Source organism: Sapajus apella, unplaced genomic scaffold, assembly GCF_009761245.1.
Source record: "Sapajus apella isolate SASKATOON/1434 unplaced genomic scaffold, GSC_monkey_1.0 scaffold16, whole genome shotgun sequence".
Lineage (NCBI taxonomy): Eukaryota > Metazoa > Chordata > Mammalia > Primates > Cebidae > Sapajus > Sapajus apella.
In genome coordinates, this window is record NW_022436956.1 from 21,422,826 (window position 1) to 21,443,868 (window position 21,043).

A 21,043-nucleotide genomic window follows, 5' to 3' on the forward strand; every position below is an offset into this window, starting at 1 on the left:
TCTCCAGAAGCAGGAGCCACTGTGCTTCCTTTATAGCCTGTGGAACCATGAGTCAATTAAATCTCTTTTCTCTAGAAATTATGCAGTCTCAGGTATTTATTTAAAGCAGTAGAAGAACTGATTAATACAGTGTATGAGGAAAATAGGGAGCAAAAAGTTAAATCCTGTGTGGTGATTCAACAACAACGACAATAGTAATAATAGCAGCTACTGATTGCTGAATACAGTCTGTGCTAGACATCAGGCTATGGGCTTTATAGTCAATATCTCAATACATTCTAACATCAACCCTATGAGGTAGGTGCTACTATCCTCATTTTACAGGTGAGGCTGAGGAAGGGAAGTGGGAGAACTGAGGTTGGATGAAGGGTCTGACTCTAATATTCTTTTTTTTTTTTTTTTTGAGACAGAGCCTTGCTCTGTTGCCAGGCTGGAGTGTGATGGCACAATCATGGCTCACTGCAACCTCTACCTCCTGGGTTCAAACAATTACCCTGCCTCAGCCTCCCAAGTAGCTGGGACTACAGGCGTGCACCACCACACCCTGATAATTTTTTTGTATTTTAGTAGAGACGGGGTTTCACCACGCTGGCCAGAATGGTCTCAATCTCCTGACCTTGTGATCCACCCACCTCTGTCTCCCAAAGTGCTGGGATTACAGGTGTGAGCCACTGCACCCAGCCTAAACCCTATATTCTTAACTGTTCCATTTGAGGGGCTTTTGAGAAGCCAGTTGGAGGAAGGGAAGCCCCACCCGTGTTTGCAACTGTCTCCCAGGGTAGAAAGGGGGAGAGGTCCCACTTCCCTGGCACTGGGGTGACAGATGTGGCCCTGAGGCAACAGGTGAGAAAGATCTTCCATCATCACCCCAACAATTCCAGCATGGTGATGGCTCCAGCCTGCTAGGAAAGCCAGCCCACGTGGAGGCAAGACATAATCCAGAGGGCTCAGAAATATTTCAACAAATGCTAATATCGGTCTACCCAATACAGCCCTGTCAGCAGGAAGGGAGAATTCTGCCAGCATGCATGGGGCACACTTTTTGGCACAAGGGACCCGGTTGCTAAGCAACAGTAGTTGGCCTTCCTCCCTCCCCATAATCTTTTCCTCTGTTTCTGAGTTTCCAGTTAGCAGATGAGAGGGGCTGCGGCTGCCCAGCCCAGCCCAACCCAGCCCTTGTCCCCCTTTCCTGCAACAAGGGGCCTATTCATGGGTCCTGAGCAGAGTTCATTGTCTTTGTGGCGCGTGTCTGTGTGTGTTGGAGACGGGAAAAAGGGAGGGGCCGTGTGTAAACCAGGGAGACCTCATCTTCCAACCAAGCTTGCTGGGCTAGCTTTAATCAATGCTGGCCTGAAAACAGGAGCGGAACTCTGCCTAGTAGACCCTGAGGCTTTACAACAGTGCTACTGACCCCTATGGTAAGACTGCGCCTCTGTGCCATCCCTGCTGTGGCCTCTCTCTTTTTCTTTCTCTCTCCCCACTCTGCCCTTGGGATTCTAGGCTGGTGGAGCAAGCCTCCTGAGACAGCTCTGGTACAGGGGCTGGATCCTAGCAAGGGCCCCGTGTGGCCAATTTCCTGTTTCCTCTCCAGGGACTGCCTTTTATTCTCCTCTCTTGTCCCTCTTAGGAACATCAAGTGCTTTGCACATACATGGTGCTCAACAAATTATTATTATGTTGAACTTTCACTCAAAAAGCGGAGCAAGGAGTCCTGTAATTTTAAAGGCCATGTTTTCTAGACTAGCACATGAACTTGGGCTGTTGAATTTTGAGGTGGGCAGTTCATGAGGTGAGGCCAGTTTGTTCAGAGGCTAAGTTTAAAGCCAAGCTTCCTTGCACTGAGGTGGGACACCCTCTGTTGCCACTTCTCTACTTTCTCTCTCTCTCTTTTTTTTTTGAGACAGAGTTTCGCTCTTGTTGCCCAGGCTAGAGTGCAATGGTATGATCTCAGCTCACTGCAACCTCTGCTTCCCAGGTTCAAGTGATTCTCCTGCCTCAGCTTCCCAAGTAGCTGTGATTACAGTCATGCACTACCATGTCTGGCTTATTTTGTATTTTTGGTAGAGATGGGGTTTCTCCATGTTGGTCACGCTGGTCTCGAGCTCCTGACCTCGGGTGATCTTCCCACCTTGGCCTCCCAAAGTGCTGGGATTACAGGCATGAGCCACCGTGCCTGGCCTCTCTACTCTCTTATGGGTGCTTGACTGGCTCTCCCAAGCCTGCTGTCCTCCAGCCTTGCTGCCTGTGTCCTGTGAGTCTCACCTCTAGGCACAAGAAAGAATGCATGTGGTATGATACAAACCATTACCTCTCTTTCTCCTGGAAAAGCAAGGCCTGTAGCTCTTGGGAGGTCCAGTCCTACAGGTCCTGGGCTGTGGCTGGTGTAGGGGATGGGGAGGTGGGGCTGCTACCTCACTCTGTAGGCAAGGTATTGGGCTGCTGCCCTGTCTGTGAGCTGAACTGGCATGGGTGGTCTGGGTCCAGTGGAATGATTTTCAGGGAAATTTGGAGGTGACTGACCTAGGTGAGTCTGACAAAGGCTTTCCTTCCTCCTGCCAGAGGGTTAGGAGGACTAGTTCAGTAAAGTATGAAGACATGATCAGGGAGATTTTGGTGTGAAAAGAACATTTCATATGACACGTGAAAATCACATTTAAGCCAATTTTGTTTTGGAGTCAGTGTTTCAGGGTTTTATCCTCATTGGGTACAACCCTACATGTTGATAGGAAAAGATGCTAGGGAGGTGGGAGTCTGCAGGGGAAATGGAAGTTGCTTCAGTTTTAAGAGATCTTATCTAACCTACTGGATTATGAATTTTGGGGGGAAAGATACACAGCTTATGTGTAATTCTTATGAATATGATTATACTTAACATTTGCATTGGGCTTTACAATTTATAAAGCTATTTTTAATTCACATAATCTTATTTGTATCTCCCTCTCTCCCTTCTTTCCTTTCCTCCTTTACTGTACTTTAACTGAATTCTCACTTTGTTCCAGGCCCTGTGCTTAGCCCTGAGACGTGTAAACCAGTGAGGAAGGAGAGAGAAGGAAGTACATGAGCACAATATAGGGCCCAACAAGTGCTGTATGCATTGAAGGAAGCTCTGGGGGAAGTGATGTCTGTGCTGAGTCTTGAAGGGTCAGTAGGAGTCAGCTACATGGGGAAGGGGGAGAGCAGATGCAAAGTCTCTGCGTTGTGAGAGTGCCTGAAGGCACTGAGAAATGACATGCATGTCAGTGTGACCCCAAGTTTTGCTGTGGAAGGAGCAAGTGCTGGCAGTGAGGATGGAGAGGTGAGGCAGGGTAAGATCACGGAGGACCTTTGAGCCATGCCATGGAGCTCTGGTTTGATCCTGAAGGCCACAAAGACTCATGGGGTATTTTAGAGATAGGGCTCACATGTTCATATTTGCATTTTAGAAAGATTATTCTGACTTTATGGCTGGAGAATAACAGAGAGAGACAAGACACTCAAGGAGGGAGATTATTCCTTGAGAAATAGGAGTTATTACTCTTATTTTACAAATTAGAAAACTGATATTTGAAGAGATGGCCTGAGTTGTAAGTTCACATAGTAGATTGTAGACCTAGCTTTTTTTTTTTTTTTTTTTTTTTTAAAGATCTTATTTTCATTACTCTTCTTAATGGCTCATGAGCTTCAGGCACACTCATGACTTATTCTGCTCTATGCTTTCTCATTGCCACGTCTTTGCTGATTCAATCCTCTTTGCCTGAATTACCCAATGTGCATGTACCTCTGTTTCTCCTGGAAAAGCAAGGTCTGCAGCTCTTGGGAGGTCCAGTCCTACAGGTCCTGTGCTGTGGCTGATGTAGGGGATGGGAGGTAGGGCTGATACCTCACACTTGTTGCAGCAGCCCAACACCTTGCCCGTAGAGCATGTATCTTCATCCATGTGGGCCTGTCTCAGAGGCTGCTTTTTCTAGGAAGCCTTCTGTGGTCACCTCAATGAGAAGTAAGCTCTCGTTCTTTTGAATGATGATGGTAGTATATTAATCTGTTCTCACATTGCTATGAAGAACTGCCTGAGACTGGTTAATTTATAAAAGAGGTTTAATTGACTCATAGTTCCGCATGGCTGGGGAAGCCTCAGGAAACTTACAATCATGGTGGAAGGGGAAGCAAACACGTTCTTCTTCACATGATGGCAGGAGAAGGAAGTGTAAAGTAAAAAGGGAAAAGACCCTTATAAAACCACCAGATCTTGTGAAAACTCACTCACTATTATGAGAACAGCATGAGGGAACTGCCCCATGATCCAATCACCTACCATGAGGTCCCTCCCCGATGCATGGTAATTACAATTTGAATTACAATTCAAGATGAGATATTGGGTGAGCCAAACCATATCATTCTATCCCAGCCCCTCCCAAATCTAATGTTCTCATTTCAAAACACAATCCTGCCTTTCAAAGTCTTAACTTGTTCATGACTTAGACTTAAAAGTCCAAGTCTGAAGTCTCATTTGAGACAAGGTAAGTCTCTTCTGCCTGTGAGCCTGTAAAATCAAAAGCAACTTAGTTACTTCCCTGATACAATGGGATACAGGAATTGAGTAAATACATCCATTCCAAATGGGAGAAATTGGCCAAAACAAGGGGGCTACAGTTCCCATGCAAGTCTGAAATCCAATAGACCAGTCATTAAAGTTCCAAAATGGTCTTCTTTGACTACATGTCATGACATGAAGCATGACATCCAGGTTATGCTGATGCAAGAGATGGGCTCCCATGGCCTTAGGCAGCTCTGCCCTTGTGGCTTTGCAGGGCACAGCCCCGCTCCTGGCTGCTTTCATGGGCTGGTGTTGAGTGCCTGCAGCTTTTCCAGACTCACAGTGCAAGCTGTTGGTGGATCTACCATTCTGGGGTGTGGAGGACGGTGGCCTTCTTTTCATAGCTCCACTAGGCAGTGCCCCAGTGGGGACTCTGTGTGGGGGCTTCAACCCTACAATTCCCTTCTATAGTGCCCTACCAGAGGCTCTCCATGAAGGCTCCACCCCTGCACAAACTTCTGCCTGGACATCCAAGTGTTTCCAGACATCTGAAATCTAGTGGAGGTTTTCAAACCTCAGTTCTTGGCTTCTGTGAACCCGTAGGCTCAACATCATATGGAAGCTGCCAAGGCTTGGGCTTGCACCCTCTGAAGCAATGACCTGAGCTGTACCTTGGCCCCTTTTAGCCACAGCTGAAGCTGATGCAGCTGGAACATAGAATACTATGTCCCCAGGCTGCACAGAATAGTGGGGTCCTGGGCCTGGCCCACAAACCCTTTTTCTCTCCTGGGCTTCTGGGCCTATGTTGGAAGGGACTGCTGTGCAGGCCTCTGACATGCCCTGGATATATTTTCCCCATTGTCTTGGTGTTTAACATTTAGCTCCCCATTACTTAGGCAAATTTCTGCAGTGGACTTCAATTGCTCATCAGAAAATGGGTTTTTGGGCCAGGCCTAAATTCATCTATCACATCATCAGGCCACAAATTTTTCAAACTTTTATGCTCCGTTTCCTCTTGAACACTTTGCTGCTTAGAAATTTCTTCTGCCAGATACCCTAAATCATCTCTCTCAAGTCTTAAGTTCCACAGATCTCAAGACAGTGTGGTGATTCCCCAAGGATCTAAAACCAGAAATACCATTTGACCCAGCAGTCCCATTACTGGGTATATACTCAAAGGATTATAAATCATTCTACTTTAAAGACATATGCACATGTATGTTTATTGCAGCACTATTTACAATAGCAGAGACTTGGAACCAACCCAAATGCCCATCAACGATAGACTGGATAAAGAAAATGTGGCACATATACACCATGGAATACTGTGCAACCATAAAAGAAGAATGAGATCATGTCCTCTGCAGGGACATGGATCAAGCTGGAAGTCATCATTCTCAGCAAACTAACACAGAAACAGAAAACCAAACACCACATATTCTCACTCATAAGTGGGAGCTGAACAATGAGAACACATGGACACAGAGAGGGGAACAACACACATTGGCGCCTGTTGAAAGGTGGTGGACAAGGGGAGGGAGAGTGTTAGGACAAATGTTTAATGCATGTGGGGCTTAAAATCTAGATGATGGGTTGATGGGTACAGCAAACTACCATAGCACATGTATACCTATGTAACAAACTTGCAGGTTTTTCATAGGTATCCTGAAAGTTAAAGTAAAGCAACAAAAAAAAAGGAAAGACTATATGTGACATGGTTTCATTTATGTAAAACTATAAAAAAGGGAATTCTAACATACAGTGATAGAAACAGATCAGTGATTTTCCAGGGCTGTGGGTTGGTGAGAAGTTAACTATGAAAAGGCAGGAGGAAAATTTCTGGGGTGACCTTAATGTCCTATATTTTGATTGTGTTGGTCATGTGGGTGTATAACTTTGTCAAAGTTATTGATCTGAGAACTTAAAATGTATGCAATATTTTGAATGTGCATTATGCTTCAATAAAGTTGAACAACCCCCCACAAAAAAAATAAAACACCACCAAAGTTCCACAGATCTCTAGGGCAGGGGCAAAATGTCTCCAGCCTTTTTGCTAAAGCATACCAAGAGTCACCTTTCCTCCAGTTTCCAAGGAGTTCCTTATTTCCATCTGAGACCACTTCAGCCTGGATTTCATTGTCTATATCACTATCATCATTTTGGTCAAAGCTATTTAACAAGTCTCTAGGAAGTTCTAAATTTTCCCACATCTTGCTGTCTTTTTCTGAGCCCTCCAAACTATTCCAGCCTCTTCCTGTTACCCAGTTCCAGAGTCACTTCCACAAATTTAGATATTGTTACAGCAGCACCCCGCTCCCAGTACCAATTTACTGTATTAGTTTGTTCTCACACTGCTATAAAGAACTGCCTGCAACTGAGTGATTTATAAAGCAAAAAGTTTACTTGACTCACAGTTCTGCATGGCTGGCAGGCCTCAGAAAACTTACAATCATGACAGAAGGGGAAGCAAACACGTCCTTTTTCACATGGTGGCAGGAGAGAGAGGTGCAGAGGGGAGAGGGGAAAAGCCCCTTATAAAACCATCAGATCTCATGAGAACTTACTAACTATTATGAGAACAACATTTGGGAACTGCTGCCATGATCTAATCACCTCCCACAAGGTCCCTACCCCAACACATGGGGATTACAATTTGGATTACAATTCAAGATGAGATTTTGGGTGGGGACACAGCCAAACCATATCAGGTAGTTTAGCTGAACTTTTCTTCTGTCACTTAACAAATTGTGCTTTGTTTACATGACTTATCGTCAGGACCAGACTACAGGTTCTTTGAGGCAGTCAGAGTGGGGAGTGGTCCATGTTGGTTTATCCTGAACTCCCTGTAGTGTCCCCTATAGTGACCTGTGCACTTAGACCAAATATCTATGGAATGAATGCATGGGTGGGTGGGTGAATGGTGGAGGGGCACTTCTTTCTCTGAGCTAGGAGGGAATGAAGACCGGGTGGGATCTTGAAGCTGAAAGAGGGTGTTGAGGGATATTAGCAGATGCCTTCAATGTTTATGGGAGGAAAGATGAATAATGGCTAAGAGTGCAGGCTTTGAAGTGGTCCGAATCTGCATTTAAGTATTTACTACTGGCTACATGAGAGTAAGGTCAGTGGAGTTAGGGGTCCCAGGAGGGCACAGGGAGGCCTGGCAAGGTATCTGTGGGAATATGCCGGGAGTCCATAAGATGAAAAGAGGTTTACAAGTGGCAGTGGAAGCACTGGGGTTAAATAATGGGGACTTGGCAGGGTGCGATGTCTCATGCCTGTAATCCCAGCACTTTGGAAGACCAAGGTGGGTGGATCACGAGGTAAGGAGTTCAAGACCAGCCTGACCAACATGGTGAAACCCCGTCTCTACTAAAAATACAAAAATTAGCCTGGCATGGTGGCGCGTGCCTGTAATCCCAGCTACTCAGGAGGCTGATGCAGAATTGCTTGAACCTGGGAGGCGGAAGTTGCAGTGAGCTGAGATTGTGCCACTGCACTCCAGCCTAGGTGACAGAGTGAGACTCCATCTCAAAAAAAATAAAAGAATAGGGACTTGGACTGGACTGTGACTTCTCTCTGCAATCCTTGATGTGGGGATCCTGGGTCTCTGACACTTACTTCCCCAGAACCTGATGCTGGATGACCAAGCCCCTGTGGAGGCCCAGTATGCAGAGGAGGGCCCAGGACCTGGGATCTTCAGAACAGAACCTGGAGACCAGCAGCATCCCGGTAGGCCAGACTGGGCCACAGGGGAATGACAGGGTGGGGACAGTGGAGGGTAATCGTACTACATTCCCTGGCTCCTCCTTGGGTCAGCCCCACATAAACGATGGTGAGAGGCTGTCTCTCTCTTTATCCCCAGACCTGCGTTTGCTCCCCATTTCCCACTTCAGGGATTGAGTGAGATTTGTGGGCTTCAGTGATCAGGCCCTCTCCATCCTCCCCTGCTCCCCACTCCTTCCCCATCTGGGCTGATGGGGCAGGAGGGGGTATCCTGTTGGAGTTCACTGGGTGCCTGGCCCCACGGTGGTGACTTAAGGTGAAGTAAGGCTGGCTGGCAGGAGCAGGAGACCCAGATGCCCATCTGCGTTTTCCCACAGTTTCTCAGGCGGGGTGCTGGTGCTCCTTGAGACGTGGCTGTGCAGTGCTGGGAGCCCTGGGGCTGCTGGCTGGTGTGGGTGTCGGCTTGTGGCTCCTAGGTCAGTGCTGGGGGCCCTTCTCTGGTCTGGGGGAAGTTGGAAGGGAGAAGCAGATGCTGAGCAGGTGTTAAGGTAAATGGGACAAGTGTTTTCATCTACTCTGTGCAGACAAGGGGAGAAATGGTGAAATTGCAGCAAGAGGGATCTAGGCTCTGCATAAAGAATGAAGTGTATGATCCAAGGAGGCCTTAGTCCGACTTTTTCTGGAAATCTTTCCCAGTGAGCGAGATATAGAGAGTACACACACACAGAGAAAGAGACATACAGAGAGACAGACAGAATGACACACAGAGAGAGAGAGAAGGAGGAGAGTCAAAGAGGCAGAGATAGAGGCCAAGATTGAGAGAGATGAAGCGCTGTGCCCTTCCTCAGCAGATTAGTTGGGGACCTGCCTGAGAGCAAGATGGTTGATGAGGAGGTCAGCACCCTGAACCTCTTCTTTGGAAATTTGACCCTTTCTCTTTGTTCTTTTCTGAAGTGCTATATCTGTGGCCGGCTGCCTCTCAGCCCATTTCTGGGACCTTGCAAGATGAGGAGATAAGTTTGAGCTGCTCAGAGGAGAGCAGCGAGGAAGCTCTGCTGCCTGCACTTCCCGAAACAGGTGGGCCACACCCCTAAGGCTACAGGTCTCCCTCCCCTGCCAGGGACCCGTCACAACTGGGGGCAAGAGGACTAACACTGAAGGACCTTCTGTTCAATGCCAAACATGGGATTGAACACACTCTCCCGCCTCTAGTGTGAGGGCAGTGACAAGGTCTCACCTTGCAGAGGTGATCTCTGATTTGGGGCTTTCGGGACTCCCTGAGGACTGTCCCGATCTCTAGCTGGGGCAAGGTCCGGAGACCAGGATGGCAGGAGGGATGGAAACTTGCCATGTGGGGTAGAGTGAGCCAGGGATGTGGAGGAAGAGGGGTCAGGTGTGTATGGGAGCCAGTGTGTGACCATCAGGGTCACCTAGGGGTCTGGGAATATCATCCCACTTCATCCCCCTATCTCCCTCCCCTGATTGTCCCCTCCCCTCCAGGTAAGAGTTGGGGATCAGAAGGTTCAATGTTGTCCAGAAGCTCGGGGTTAGAATAAGTTCATTAGAATAAGGTTGGAGTCTGTCTTTGACTAACTGTGTGGCTTTGGGCACATTACTTCTTGTAGCGTCTGTTTCCTTCTCCATAAAATGGAAATACAAATATTTACTGCATAAGTTTGTAAGGATAAAAGAAACTCATCTAAAAAAAGATGTTAGCACAGAGCTTGTGTAGTAGTCTGTTTGATTTGCCATGACTAAGTAGCACAGACTGGGTGGCTTAAACCACATTTATTTTCTCACAGTTCTGGAGGCTAGAAGTCCAAGATCAAGGTGCTGTCAAATTGAGTTTCTAGAGAGGGCTCTTTTCCTGGATTGTAGATGGCTGTCTTCTGCCTGTGTCCTCTCAGGGCCTTTTCTGTGCTCTTGAGGAGAGGGAGCTGTCTGGTGTCGCTTCCTCTTCTTCTTCTTTTTTTTTTTTGAGATGGAGTTTTGCTTTGTCATGAGGCTGGAGTGCAATGGTGTGATCTTGGCTCACTGCAACCTCCGTCTCCCAGGTTCAAGTGATTCTTCTGCCTCAGCCTCCCCGAGTAGTTGGGACTACAGTGTGGGACTATGCCACCACACCTGGATAATTTTTGTCTTTTTAGTAGAGATGGGATTTCACCATGTTGGCCAGGATGGTCTCCACCTCTTGACCTCGTGATCTGCCCGCCTCAGGCTTCCAAAGTGCTGGGATTACAGGTGTGAGCCACCACACTCAGCCTTCTTCCTTTTCTTATAAGGACATTGGCTCTATTGGATCAGGGCCCCACCCTCATGATCTCATTTAACCTTAATCACCTTCTTAAAGGCCCTATCTCCAAAGATAGTCACATTGAGGGTTGGGGCTTTAACATATGAATTTGTTGGGGGGGGACACAAGTCAGCCCATAACAGCCTGGAAAAAGCATACACTCAACAACTGGTAACTATTATTATCACAAGATTTGAAATCAGAGGACCTAGACTTAAGTCCTGGATCCATCACTTCCTGACTCTGTGATCTTGGGAAGTTGCTTAAACTCCATGCCTTAGTTTTCCTTCTGTAAAATGGAGAGGATGGCAGTACTCATTGCACAGGGCTGTTGGGACAATGAGTTACCACTTAAGAGCACGCTTAAAAGCACTCGGTTAAAATAGAAAACTGAAATGCTCTACCAGTAGGGGTTATATTGTTCTTGGGACTGGTCTCACTTCCCGGGGAGCAGGGAGCTTGGCACTGGGTAATCCGGATGCTGTCATCAAGGCCTCTTCAAGTACCATAAAGTCCTGGGTCCAGCTCTTCCTGTCCCACACTACCACCATTGTCCTCCATGTGGTTTTCTTGCTGTGATTTCAGTATCTTTCAGAATAAGCAGCAAAGACTTCTTGCTGGAAGTGCAAGTGAGGGATTGGCCGCGCTGGCTCCTGGTCTGCCACGAGGGCTGGAGCCCCGCTCTGGGGCTGCAGATCTGTTGGAGCCTTGGGCATCTCAGGTAACAGGAGCCAGATGTGGGTCCTGTGAAGGGGGAGGCCTGGCTGGCGCGGGATGGGAGTTGAAGACCTCGATATGCCCCTCACTGGTCAGTGTGCTCAGGAAATGTCAAGAGGTCTTTTTGGCCATCTTCTGGACTCTGGGCACAATGATGCCCCAACCCATTTCTCTGTTTTGAGTATTACTGCTTTTTAACAAGCATAAATCCCAGAAGTAGTCATTATCACAGTCTTGCAGTCATTATACTAGTATTATATCTTGTGTACATTCCAGTTATGATTTCTTCCTTTCTATTCCCTTCTTCTGCCAAGACTCACTCACCACAAGGGAGTGAACCTATCTGACATCACACTCAACAGCTCCCAGGTGTTTGCTCAGCTCTCTCCTACACTGGAAGGCTTCCTGGAGGAGGCATGGCAGCCCAGGTAGGACTACCGAGGCGGTTACTTACTGGTGGTCAGTTCGGCAAAAATCTTTCTTGGGATCCTGGTGGTGAGGACACTGGTGGTCTGAGATAGGAGGACAAAGAGGAACATTTTTTAATCGGAAATTACAAACTCAGTTCAGATGAAGCCTTGTTTGTCACCACTTCACATCTGCTATTTGCCCTTCACAGGAAATGTAGGGTTGGTTATTATTGTCACAAGATTTGCAATGGTACAAATAAAACATCACCAAAGTTCCAAATGCATTGCCATTTTACAGGTTAGGAAAAATGCATTGCCATTTTACAGGTTAGGAAAAATGCATTGCCATTTTACAGGTTAGGAAAAATGCATTGCCATTTTACAGGTTAGGAAACTGAGGCTTAATAAGGTTAAAGGGTCTTGTCCAAGGTCGCATAAGCAATAAGCAGCCAAGTCAAGCCATGAAACCAGGCCCCTGTCTCCAAGCTAAGTGCTCTCTGAATCCTGCCACACACTATTTGGATAATTCAGATGTTTCAGGAGAGAAATGGTTGAATTGCTCTGGCTAAGAGTTGCTTGTAGCCTGGAGAGTCTCCCAGAGAAGAGGGCTGTGGAATGGAGCAGCCCCTCCGCCAGATCCTGGGGATGGTCTGGTGTGACTGGGGCACAAGCAGAGAGGGTCTTTGCCCCTTCCTAGGCTTCCTCAAGCTGCCTGTCTGCCTCCTGGGATGGATGGGTAGGCACCCCCATTACCACATTTCCAATTTAAACTGTTCCTTCAGGCTCCTCCTGTCTAGCTCCTATCCTCGGGAATGTGGCTGGAGATGGGAGGGTTCTGACTGGGTTCTTTTCTTGGGTACCTGAATGGGCAAATGGAAATAGGGGTGGGACTGACTTCTCCAGGAGAACCAGGAGTGCTGTGAATTTGGGAAACTAGGAGAAACTAATGTCTAGACATTGCACTGCTAGGAGCAAGAGGTGAGTAAAGAAAGAAGAGGGTTTTGGTCAAAAAAGGAACTGAGGCTTATGCTAAGAGAGATGAGGGGAAAGAGGAGAGTAAGAATATGAATATGCAAGGCACAGGCAGAGGGACTGGGGTGGAGAATCCAGCACACCTAGGAAGGAGCATGGGGTGAAGAACCCTAGTCATGCACACACTTACCTATCCGTTCATTAATTGAGTGTGTATTTATTCAGGACACTTTGTGGGAACGGTGGGGCTTTCTCATCTGTAAACACTCTGTGTCCCAGTTGATCTGCAAAGACCATGAAGTCCTTCTGCTGCCCTTTGGGAGGTTAGGCAGGAGATGTGCTGCTATCCCGGGGACGAGTGATGAGGAGGGGCCTGAGTGTTTGGGTGGGGGCAGGAAGGAAATGGTCGTATTCTTCAGGCTGTGGCTACATGACAGCCTTAAGAAATGTCCACTACCCCCCACCAACCTCCCCCATTCTTCACATCCTTGGATGTGTGTGGCCACAAGGTGGCCAGCTTCTTGCTGCCACCTCTGTTTTGTAGGAAAAACTGTACTTCTGGTCAAGTTGTTTCCCTCAGATGCTCTGGTGAGTCATGTCTTGGTCCCTGGGAGGTGGTGGTGGGAGGAAGGGGTGTTCTGCTTGCCTCAAGTGTGGAAGAGCCCTATGGTGATGCTCTGCTGGGCCTGGGGTGGGGGTCCTTGCCCACCTGCCCATCTCCTTGCCGGGCCCCTTCTTGCACTTGCTTTTCTGCCCCAGCAGAGCCCTTTCTAAGCCTCCATCATGTCCCTCACCAGCCACAGATCTGGGTGGCTGATCTCCTCGCTTCTGACACAAAGTCCCCCTTTCTTCTGGAGAGCCCCAGGGGTGAAATTATTATTGGCTATTGACTAACCTGTTAGCAGCTTCAGGAAACTAAGGGCAGATGGTGAATTGGGTACCAAATGGAAAGCAGTCTGTGGAGTTACTTTGATTTGTCTTCCTGTTCATCTGTTCGTCTCTTCATCTGTCCATTAACACATCCTTCCACACACCAACACTTTGACCTCTACTACAGGGTGGGCATTCTGTTAGGTACTGGGGCTCCATTAGCGCAGATATAGTTTCTGCTCTCAGCAGGCCCACAGCCGGATGGTGCAGGCAGGGGTGTAATCAATACTTCTACCTTCCCATCCCCCATACATAGGACCAGGGATCAAAAATGAGAGCTGTCCACCCTGGCTCTCTGGGGCTTGGCACTGGGCTGCGCTCCCTGAGAGTTAGGACCATGCTGACACCCAACTCTCTCTCTGTTTCTATCTCACCCATCTCTGTTGGCAGAGTGTGGAGCAAGGCCCCTGGCTTCCCGGATAGTTGGTGGGCAGGCTGTGGCTCCTGGGCGCTGGCCGTGGCAGGTCATCGTGGCTCTGGGCTTCCGGCACACGTGCGGGGGTTCTGTGCTAGCGCCACACTGGGTGGTAACTGCTGCACATTGTATGCACAGGCAAGTCTCTGTGGCAGCTGAGAAGAGAGAGCCTTAGTTGCCCTTTCTGTTTGGCTGTTGGTGTGTCCTACATCAAATGTTCATGTCCAACTGTCTCCAGCTTTTTGCTCCAAGGCTGGTGTTTGTGAAATTCTGCCCACTCAGTATCAAGAACAGATCTGTACAAATAACAGTAATAATATGAATATTTGTTCTTTATCTTCATCAGCCTTTTTTTTTTTTTTTCTGAGACAGAATCTCACTTTGTTGCCCAGGCTAGAGTGCAGTGGCTCAATCTTGGTTCACTGCAACCTCTGCCTCCCGGGTTCAAGCAATTCTTGTGTTTCAGCTGGGGTGCTACCATGCTTAGCTAATTTTTTGTATTTTTAGTAGAGATGGGATTTCTCTATGTTGGCAGGTTGGTCTCGAACTCCTGACCTTAGGTGATCCACCTGCCTCAGCCTCCCAAAGTGCTGCGATTACAGGCATGAGCCTGGCCTTACTAGCTTTTAATGTTAAAAATATTTTCACATTCACAGCATACTGTATTTCTTCAGGTTTATCTTTGGTTCAATCATTTTCCATTAATTATTGGTTAATATCCGTCTTCCTTTTTAGACTGGAAGCTGTGCAGGAGCAGGGACTCTCAGCCTTATTTACCATTGAATCTCTTGGTAGATTTCTCCACCGCTGTGTCTCCAGGGTCTAGAATAGTCCCTGGAATATAGTAGGTGCTTAATAACTATGACTTGGAGGAACGAATTAATGATGAGTGAATGAGCTCTTTGATCTTCTCTTGATGGCGAACAGGGTGGAGAGTGTAATCCCCATTTTACCAAGGCTGGGAGGGAGAAGGGCTTCTCCCATGATTACACATAGTAAGTCCAGAGACAGGACTGGGGGCAATTTTTCTGACCCAGTCCTTCTGCGTGTTTGAAAACTTGGAGGGAAGTTATGCAGGAGAGAGGGAGTAATGGTTGCAGATGACCCATGGTCTTCTCTATCCATCAGGCCTGGAGCATTATTAATCACCTACTGCATGCCCAATGTCTTGCCGGCTGCTGGGATGATACTAAGAGGCATGGTCCGTGGGGCCTGGGAGCTCACCACCTACTGATGGGCCCCCCACCAATGGCCTCTCTGGCCAGCTTCCTCTACGTGCCACTTCACTTAGGAACACTTCTTCTACCCCTTCCTTCCTGGCTCAGCATGGCCCCTGTGTGCAGTTTCAGGCTATCCCGCCTGTCCAGCTGGCGGGTTCATGCGGAGCTGGTCAGCCACAGTGCGGTCAGGTCCCACCAGGGGGCTGTGGTGGAGAGGATTATTTCACACCCACTCTACAGTGCCCAGAGTCATGACTACGACATCGCCCTCTTGCAGCTCCGGACCCCTCTCAATTTCTCAGGTGCAGTGTTGGCTTGAGGGTGGGCAGGCTGGAGACTAATGGCGGGAGAGGGCGGGGGCTGGGTGGGAGTGGTGAGCTGATTTCCAAAGTTTCCTTTGAGCACTGTAAACCTTAAAACAATTCACTACGGTCCATTTGGGGACCTTAGTGAATTTTGGCATCACCTGGATGTGAAGTTGTTATCAACTCTTGTGCAGGCTCTTTTAGGAACAAAGGTTCAGGCCCTTTTCATGGCTGGGCTGCAGGTGGGCTTTGCCTTGAGGTCCCAGGCAGCTGCCCCATCCACCAGTAGGCTGTTCTACCCTATCCCCAGGTCAGCCTTGGGCCCTAACATGGCCATTTGGTGCCATGCTACAGTTTATGAAATACATTTTTTCAAATATCTTCTCTTTCAGTCCTTGAAACAACCCTGATAGGTAGATGAAACAGGTAGATACAGATAAGGACATTGCAGTGTAGGGAGGGAAGCGACTGTCTTCAAGGTCACGTTGGCAAACAGTTCCTAAGCCTGTTGCCAGGGCTCCACCTGCTGCAGCACCTGCCCTAGAAGATGACTCCAGGCTGCAGCCATACCAGCAACCACTCTCCCTGACACACACATGCATGTGGGCATTCACCTACAAACACACATACACACATGCACTCACACAGGCACATGCATATAGACTCATATGCGAGCATTCACACATGCTCACACATACGTGCTCACATGAACACACCTGTGCACACACACCACACACACTCACAAACATGCACACTGTGCACACATACAGACATTCACATATACTCAACACTCCTCCCTCCCATCATCACCTGTAGCCTTAGGTTTCCCAAATAACAGCCATACACATTTAACAAATATTTTATCACATATATGAACTATTGTTCAATGGGTAATATTTCTAAGTTAGTCTGGGCATGGTGGCTCATGCCTGTAATCCCAGCACTTTGGGAAGCCAAGGTGAGTGGATCGCTTGAGGTCAGGAGTTCAAGACAAGCCTGGCCAACATGTTGAAACCTCATCTCTACTAAAATTACAAAAATGAGCTGGGTGTAGTGGTGCATACCTGTAGTCCCAGCTACTCAGTAGGCTGAGGCAGGAGAATCACTTGAACCAGGGAGGCAGAGGTTGCAATGAGCTCAGATCGTACCACTGCACTCCAGCTTGGGCGACAAAGCAAGACTCCATCTCAAAAAAAACCAACCAACCAACCAGCCAAACAAACAAACAAACAAACAAGTCTTAGTTGACTGAAATAAGTATATTTAAAAGAGAAATACTACTACATTAGATACCTATATAGAATCTACTACTGATTCTCCAGCCTCAGCCTCCCAAGTAGTTGAGACCACAGGCGCGCACCACCACACCCAGCTCATTTTCTAAGTATTCTAGTATTCTAAGTAGTAGATACTGCATAGGTATCTAATGTAATAGTATTTCTCTTTTAGATATACTTGTTTTGTTATAGTAAATAGCATATTTGCTATATAGTATAGTAAGTAAATAGCATATTTATTATTTAAATATATGAAATAGGTATAGTAACTAGCCTCTCTAGTTAGAGAACATATATTACTTACCTAACTAGAGAACCTATATTACTTACCGTAAATAGAGACTAACCACAAAAATATGTAGCATGAAACAAATCAGTGTGGAAGTTGTAGGTAGCTGAGCCCGCTGCAGAAGTCGCTGCACCTGGGCCTGCTGTCTCCTGTTTGGATGGGAGGTTGGCAGGTAGCAAGAAAGGCACAGACCAGCACCAAAGTCTTTCTCTGTGATACAGTTAGAGGAACTGAAAGAGAATTGAAAAGGACATGGCATTCTCCCCAAGTGAATGTTTATTCAATGGCATGCCTATGTACTACCTAAAATCATATTTGGCTGCACCCATGGGATATGTCACATGTTTTTGGAAACACTGTCCTTATTAGAAGTTGGGTACCCATGGCCTGAAAGAATTTTCACCCCCACTTCATCCCCAGGTGTGGGGAGGGGAGGCAGCGTGGGCCCTGTCCACCTGTAGAGGGCGCTGTGCACACTGCAGTTTGCATGCTGTCCTCTGTGATGGGTGACCCCTAGGATGGGGACAGTGCAACACTTGCAGAGCCATCTAGGAGGACTGGCTGGTGGAACCCAGGAACCAGAACTGTTTGAGAAGGGAGGGGGAGGAGGACCTGCCAGTTCTGGGTCCTTCGCCCAGGCTCTGCAGTGGGGAAAGCCGAGCCTGACTGGGGACCAGGACCATATGCTTCTCTACAGACTCCGTGGGTGCTGTGTGCCTGCCAGCCAAGGAGCAGCATTTTCCAAAGGGCTCGCAGTGCTGGGTGTCTGGCTGGGGCCACACCGATCCCAGCCATAGTGAGTCAGCTCCCTGGGCCCTCGATGTGGGAGCAGGTGGGGGAGGCATTCTTCCCCAAGGTGAGGCATGGCTGCATGACAGTGCCGGCTCTGTTTTTCCCTGGCATCAGCCTTGGCCAGGCCTGGGGGCTCCAGCCTCCCTTGCCTGGGCCTTTCTGGGGAGTACATCTACTGAAAGTTTTCCCCAAACCAGACCCCTTTACTCCCCCTCCCCTTGTCCCAGGAGCACCATGGTCTCAGCATTTGGTGTATGTGTGAGTCCTCCTCTTCCGATTCCTAGCCCCCAAGTCTGATACCCTCCTGCTTCCTTGCTCAGGGTCCACAGCTCCCACCCTGGGCTCACCTCTTTGGGTCGCCATGTCTCTGGGACTTCTAATTACCTCCCCTCTTGCTATTCTGCCTGCCTGGCCTTGATTCTTGCCCTGCAGTTTTTCTCGGTGTCTCCCATAGCTTACAGCTCGGACATGCTTCAGGACACGGTGGTGCCCCTGCTCAGCACTCAGCTCTGCAACAGCTCTTGTATGTACAGTGGAGCCCTCACGCCCCGCATGCTTTGTGCTGGCTACCTGGATGGAAGGGCCGATGCATGCCAGGTGCAGCCTGTGGCGGCTGGGGTGAGGGTGGAGGTGGAGGTAGAGGTGGGGGTGGGAGGGCAGGGGGTCTGCTGTGATTTAACTCCCTGCCCTGGTCTGAGCATGTTGGTGGTGTAAGACAGCCTTTCTAGAAGGAAGGGCACCCAGGCAAGTCTGGAACTCATGCTAAGGGTTTAAGGAGGGGTGAGGCCAGCAGGTATCTCAGCTAGAAGCAGGAAGGGCCCAGTAAGGAGATTCCACTTGCCATAGTGGTCTGGTTCTCTCCATCAGGAAGAACTAACTGGCTGTTTCTCTGTGTCTCCATGCCTGGATCTCTTAGGGGGATAGCGGGGGCCCCTTGGTGTGCCCAGATGGGGACACATGGCGCCTGGTGGGGGTGGTCAGCTGGGGTCGTGGCTGCGCAGAGCCCAATCACCCAGGTGTCTACGCCAAGGTAGCTGAGTTTCTGGACTGGATCCATGACACTGCTCAGGTGAGTGTGGGGCCAGGAGTAGGGCAGGGAGGTTTTGAAAGGACCTGCCCCTCGAATGCCAGGAAGCTTACCCCTTAGGCCCGGGCCTTGCTGGGGGCAGGGGAGGGGACTAGGACATGTTCCCAGACTGAGTGGAGGAAGAAGTGATGCTTAAACATTGAATCCACTGGATTTCTATCAATTTAAGGATGAACTGGGTAAGAGTAGATTTGAGTTTGTATCCCAGATCTACCATTTCCTGTGTCGACCTTTGGCAAGTTTCTAACTTTGGTAAACCTTAGTTTCCTGATAATAACCATCATGGCTACTTATATGCTATTGTAATGATTAAAAGACCAGTACAATGCCTAGCATGGTGCTAGGCTTAGAGTGAGTGATCTGTAGTGTTTTTTTTTTTTTTTTTGAGACGGAGTTTTGCTCTTGTTGCCCAGGCAGGAGTACAATGGTGCAACCTCAGCTCACCGCAACCACCACCTCCTGGTTCAGGCAATTCTCCTGCCTCAGCCTCCCGAGTAGCTGGGATTATAGTCATGCACTACCATGCCTGGCCAATTTTTTGTATTTAGTAGAAATGGGGTTTCACTACTTTGGTCAGGCTGGTCTGGAACTCCTGACCTCAGGTGATCCACCCGCCTTGGCCTCCCAAAGTGCAGGGATTACAGGCGTGAGCCACGGCGCTCGGCTGTCATGTCATTTATGTGTATCTGTTACCGCCCTCCCTCCCTGCTCTCTGAGGCGGTTACCAGTGGCCACATTCCCTGCACTGCAGAGAGAACTCAGCACTTAGCAGTTTGGGTTCTGCATCTACGTAAATTGTGTGACTCTGGGAAAGCCACTCTCCTTCATCTGTTCAATCGGAAGGCCAAGTGAGATAATGTGTATACATACACACTATTTACATAAAGTATTTTACAAATGTAGGGTGTGATCATGAAAAGCATCTTCCTCTAAGATTGGGCAGGGGTGGGGGTTGGTAGACAATACATTTCAGCGTTCACAGGGAATGTATATACCCATCTTCTCATAGGAATCTTACAAAAAATCTCAAGCAGCAGATATTTTTAGCTCCATTTGATAGAAGTGAAAATCAAGGCCCTGCATGGTTAAGTGGTTTACTAAAATAAAAGTCGCTTGGCTAGTGTAGAGCCATACTGTGAATCTGGTTCCTTTCTCTTTTGGTCTAGGACGCCCTCCTCTGAGTCCTGCTGTTTCCTCCAGTCTCACTGCATACTGTCGCCTCATGCTTCCTGGGGTCTCGAGCAGCTCCACTACTAGAGAGGCAGCAGCCTCCGACCCCGAAGGCATGGACCTCCCACACTACTGCGTGAGAGGAACAGTCACCACTAATCGGCCAGCCACCCAGTCGCCGGGCCTCTCCTCTTGGGCCCTGATTTCAGAGTCCTCTTTCTCATTAGAGACTCAATGACAGGAGAGAGGCTGGGGCTGGGTTGGGAATGCTGTGGTTGCTGAGGGCTGAGGCGGAGGAGGAAAGAGGAAGGAGCTGGAGAAGAAGAGGCTGCTGGAAGCAGCAGGAAGCCTGCCCTTCTGCCCTCTCTTCTCCCAGCCCCTGTGTGAGTCATTCGGGAGAGTGCTGGGAGGTGCTCCCAGTCCTGTTTTTCCCTGTGCTCTCAGGTGGGCTAAGTGCCTCCCTAGAGGATTCTATGGCTGAGAGGCTCCTGGGCAGATGGGGTCAAGTCTGGGCCAGCCCAGATGAAGCCAATGGGAGGCAGGATCCTCTCCATTCTCTCTCTCCACTCCCCTTCCTGTTCTCACGTGGCTCTGGCTGGCCCTGTCTGGGGTGGGGGCACTGGAAAACAAGAAGGTTGGAGTTGGTTTAGGATGTTGGTTTTAAATGACAGTTCTGTGAACTGGTCCAAGGAGTTCTGTTATTAAAGTGATATATGGTCTCGGTCCAGTTTTCTCTTCTTCCTCTCTCTCACTCGCACAAAGACATACACACTACAGGGTAGAATTACAATTTTCTTTCTATCTTCTATACATGTTTGTTGGAGCTTTGGCGCTGACTCCTGCTCATCTACTCCAAAATTCCGTTTTGTGCTTATTTGTTTTGCTGAGGCTGGAGTGCAGTGGCACCATCTCCACTCACTGGATCCTTGA

General features: G+C 48.5%; 1 protein-coding gene and 1 long non-coding RNA gene across 2 annotated transcripts; one reads left to right on the top strand and one right to left on the bottom strand.

Annotated features, from left to right (window-relative positions):
* Positions 1-612: 612 nt before the first annotated feature.
* On the top strand, positions 613-20,838 carry TMPRSS5 (transmembrane serine protease 5). Its single transcript, XM_032285507.1, has 13 exons — positions 613-1,418; positions 8,140-8,242; positions 8,614-8,712; positions 9,191-9,313; positions 11,115-11,250; positions 11,561-11,674; positions 13,173-13,216; positions 13,949-14,111; positions 15,317-15,495; positions 17,762-17,860; positions 18,311-18,453; positions 18,773-18,925; positions 20,110-20,838. Exons 1-13 carry the CDS (start codon positions 1,416-1,418, stop codon positions 20,122-20,124), a joined length of 1,374 nt encoding a protein of 457 aa, XP_032141398.1. The 5' UTR covers positions 613-1,415; the 3' UTR covers positions 20,125-20,838.
* On the bottom strand, positions 5,476-6,616 carry LOC116556273. The gene is made up of 2 exons (XR_004270916.1): positions 6,516-6,616; positions 5,476-5,589 (listed from the first exon to the last, which is right to left on the bottom strand). It is a non-coding gene; the product is annotated as an uncharacterized LOC116556273 (long non-coding RNA).
* Positions 20,839-21,043: the final 205 nt, after the last annotated feature.

Excerpts from the sequence above, each read along its gene's own strand:
- TMPRSS5 (XM_032285507.1), top strand. Across the intron at positions 11,675-13,172 it reads GAGGAGGCATGGCAGCCCAG|GAAAAACTGTACTTCTGGTC; the intron begins GTAGGACTACCG and ends TCTGTTTTGTAG. Across the intron at positions 15,496-17,761 it reads GACCCCTCTCAATTTCTCAG|ACTCCGTGGGTGCTGTGTGC; the intron begins GTGCAGTGTTGG and ends GCTTCTCTACAG.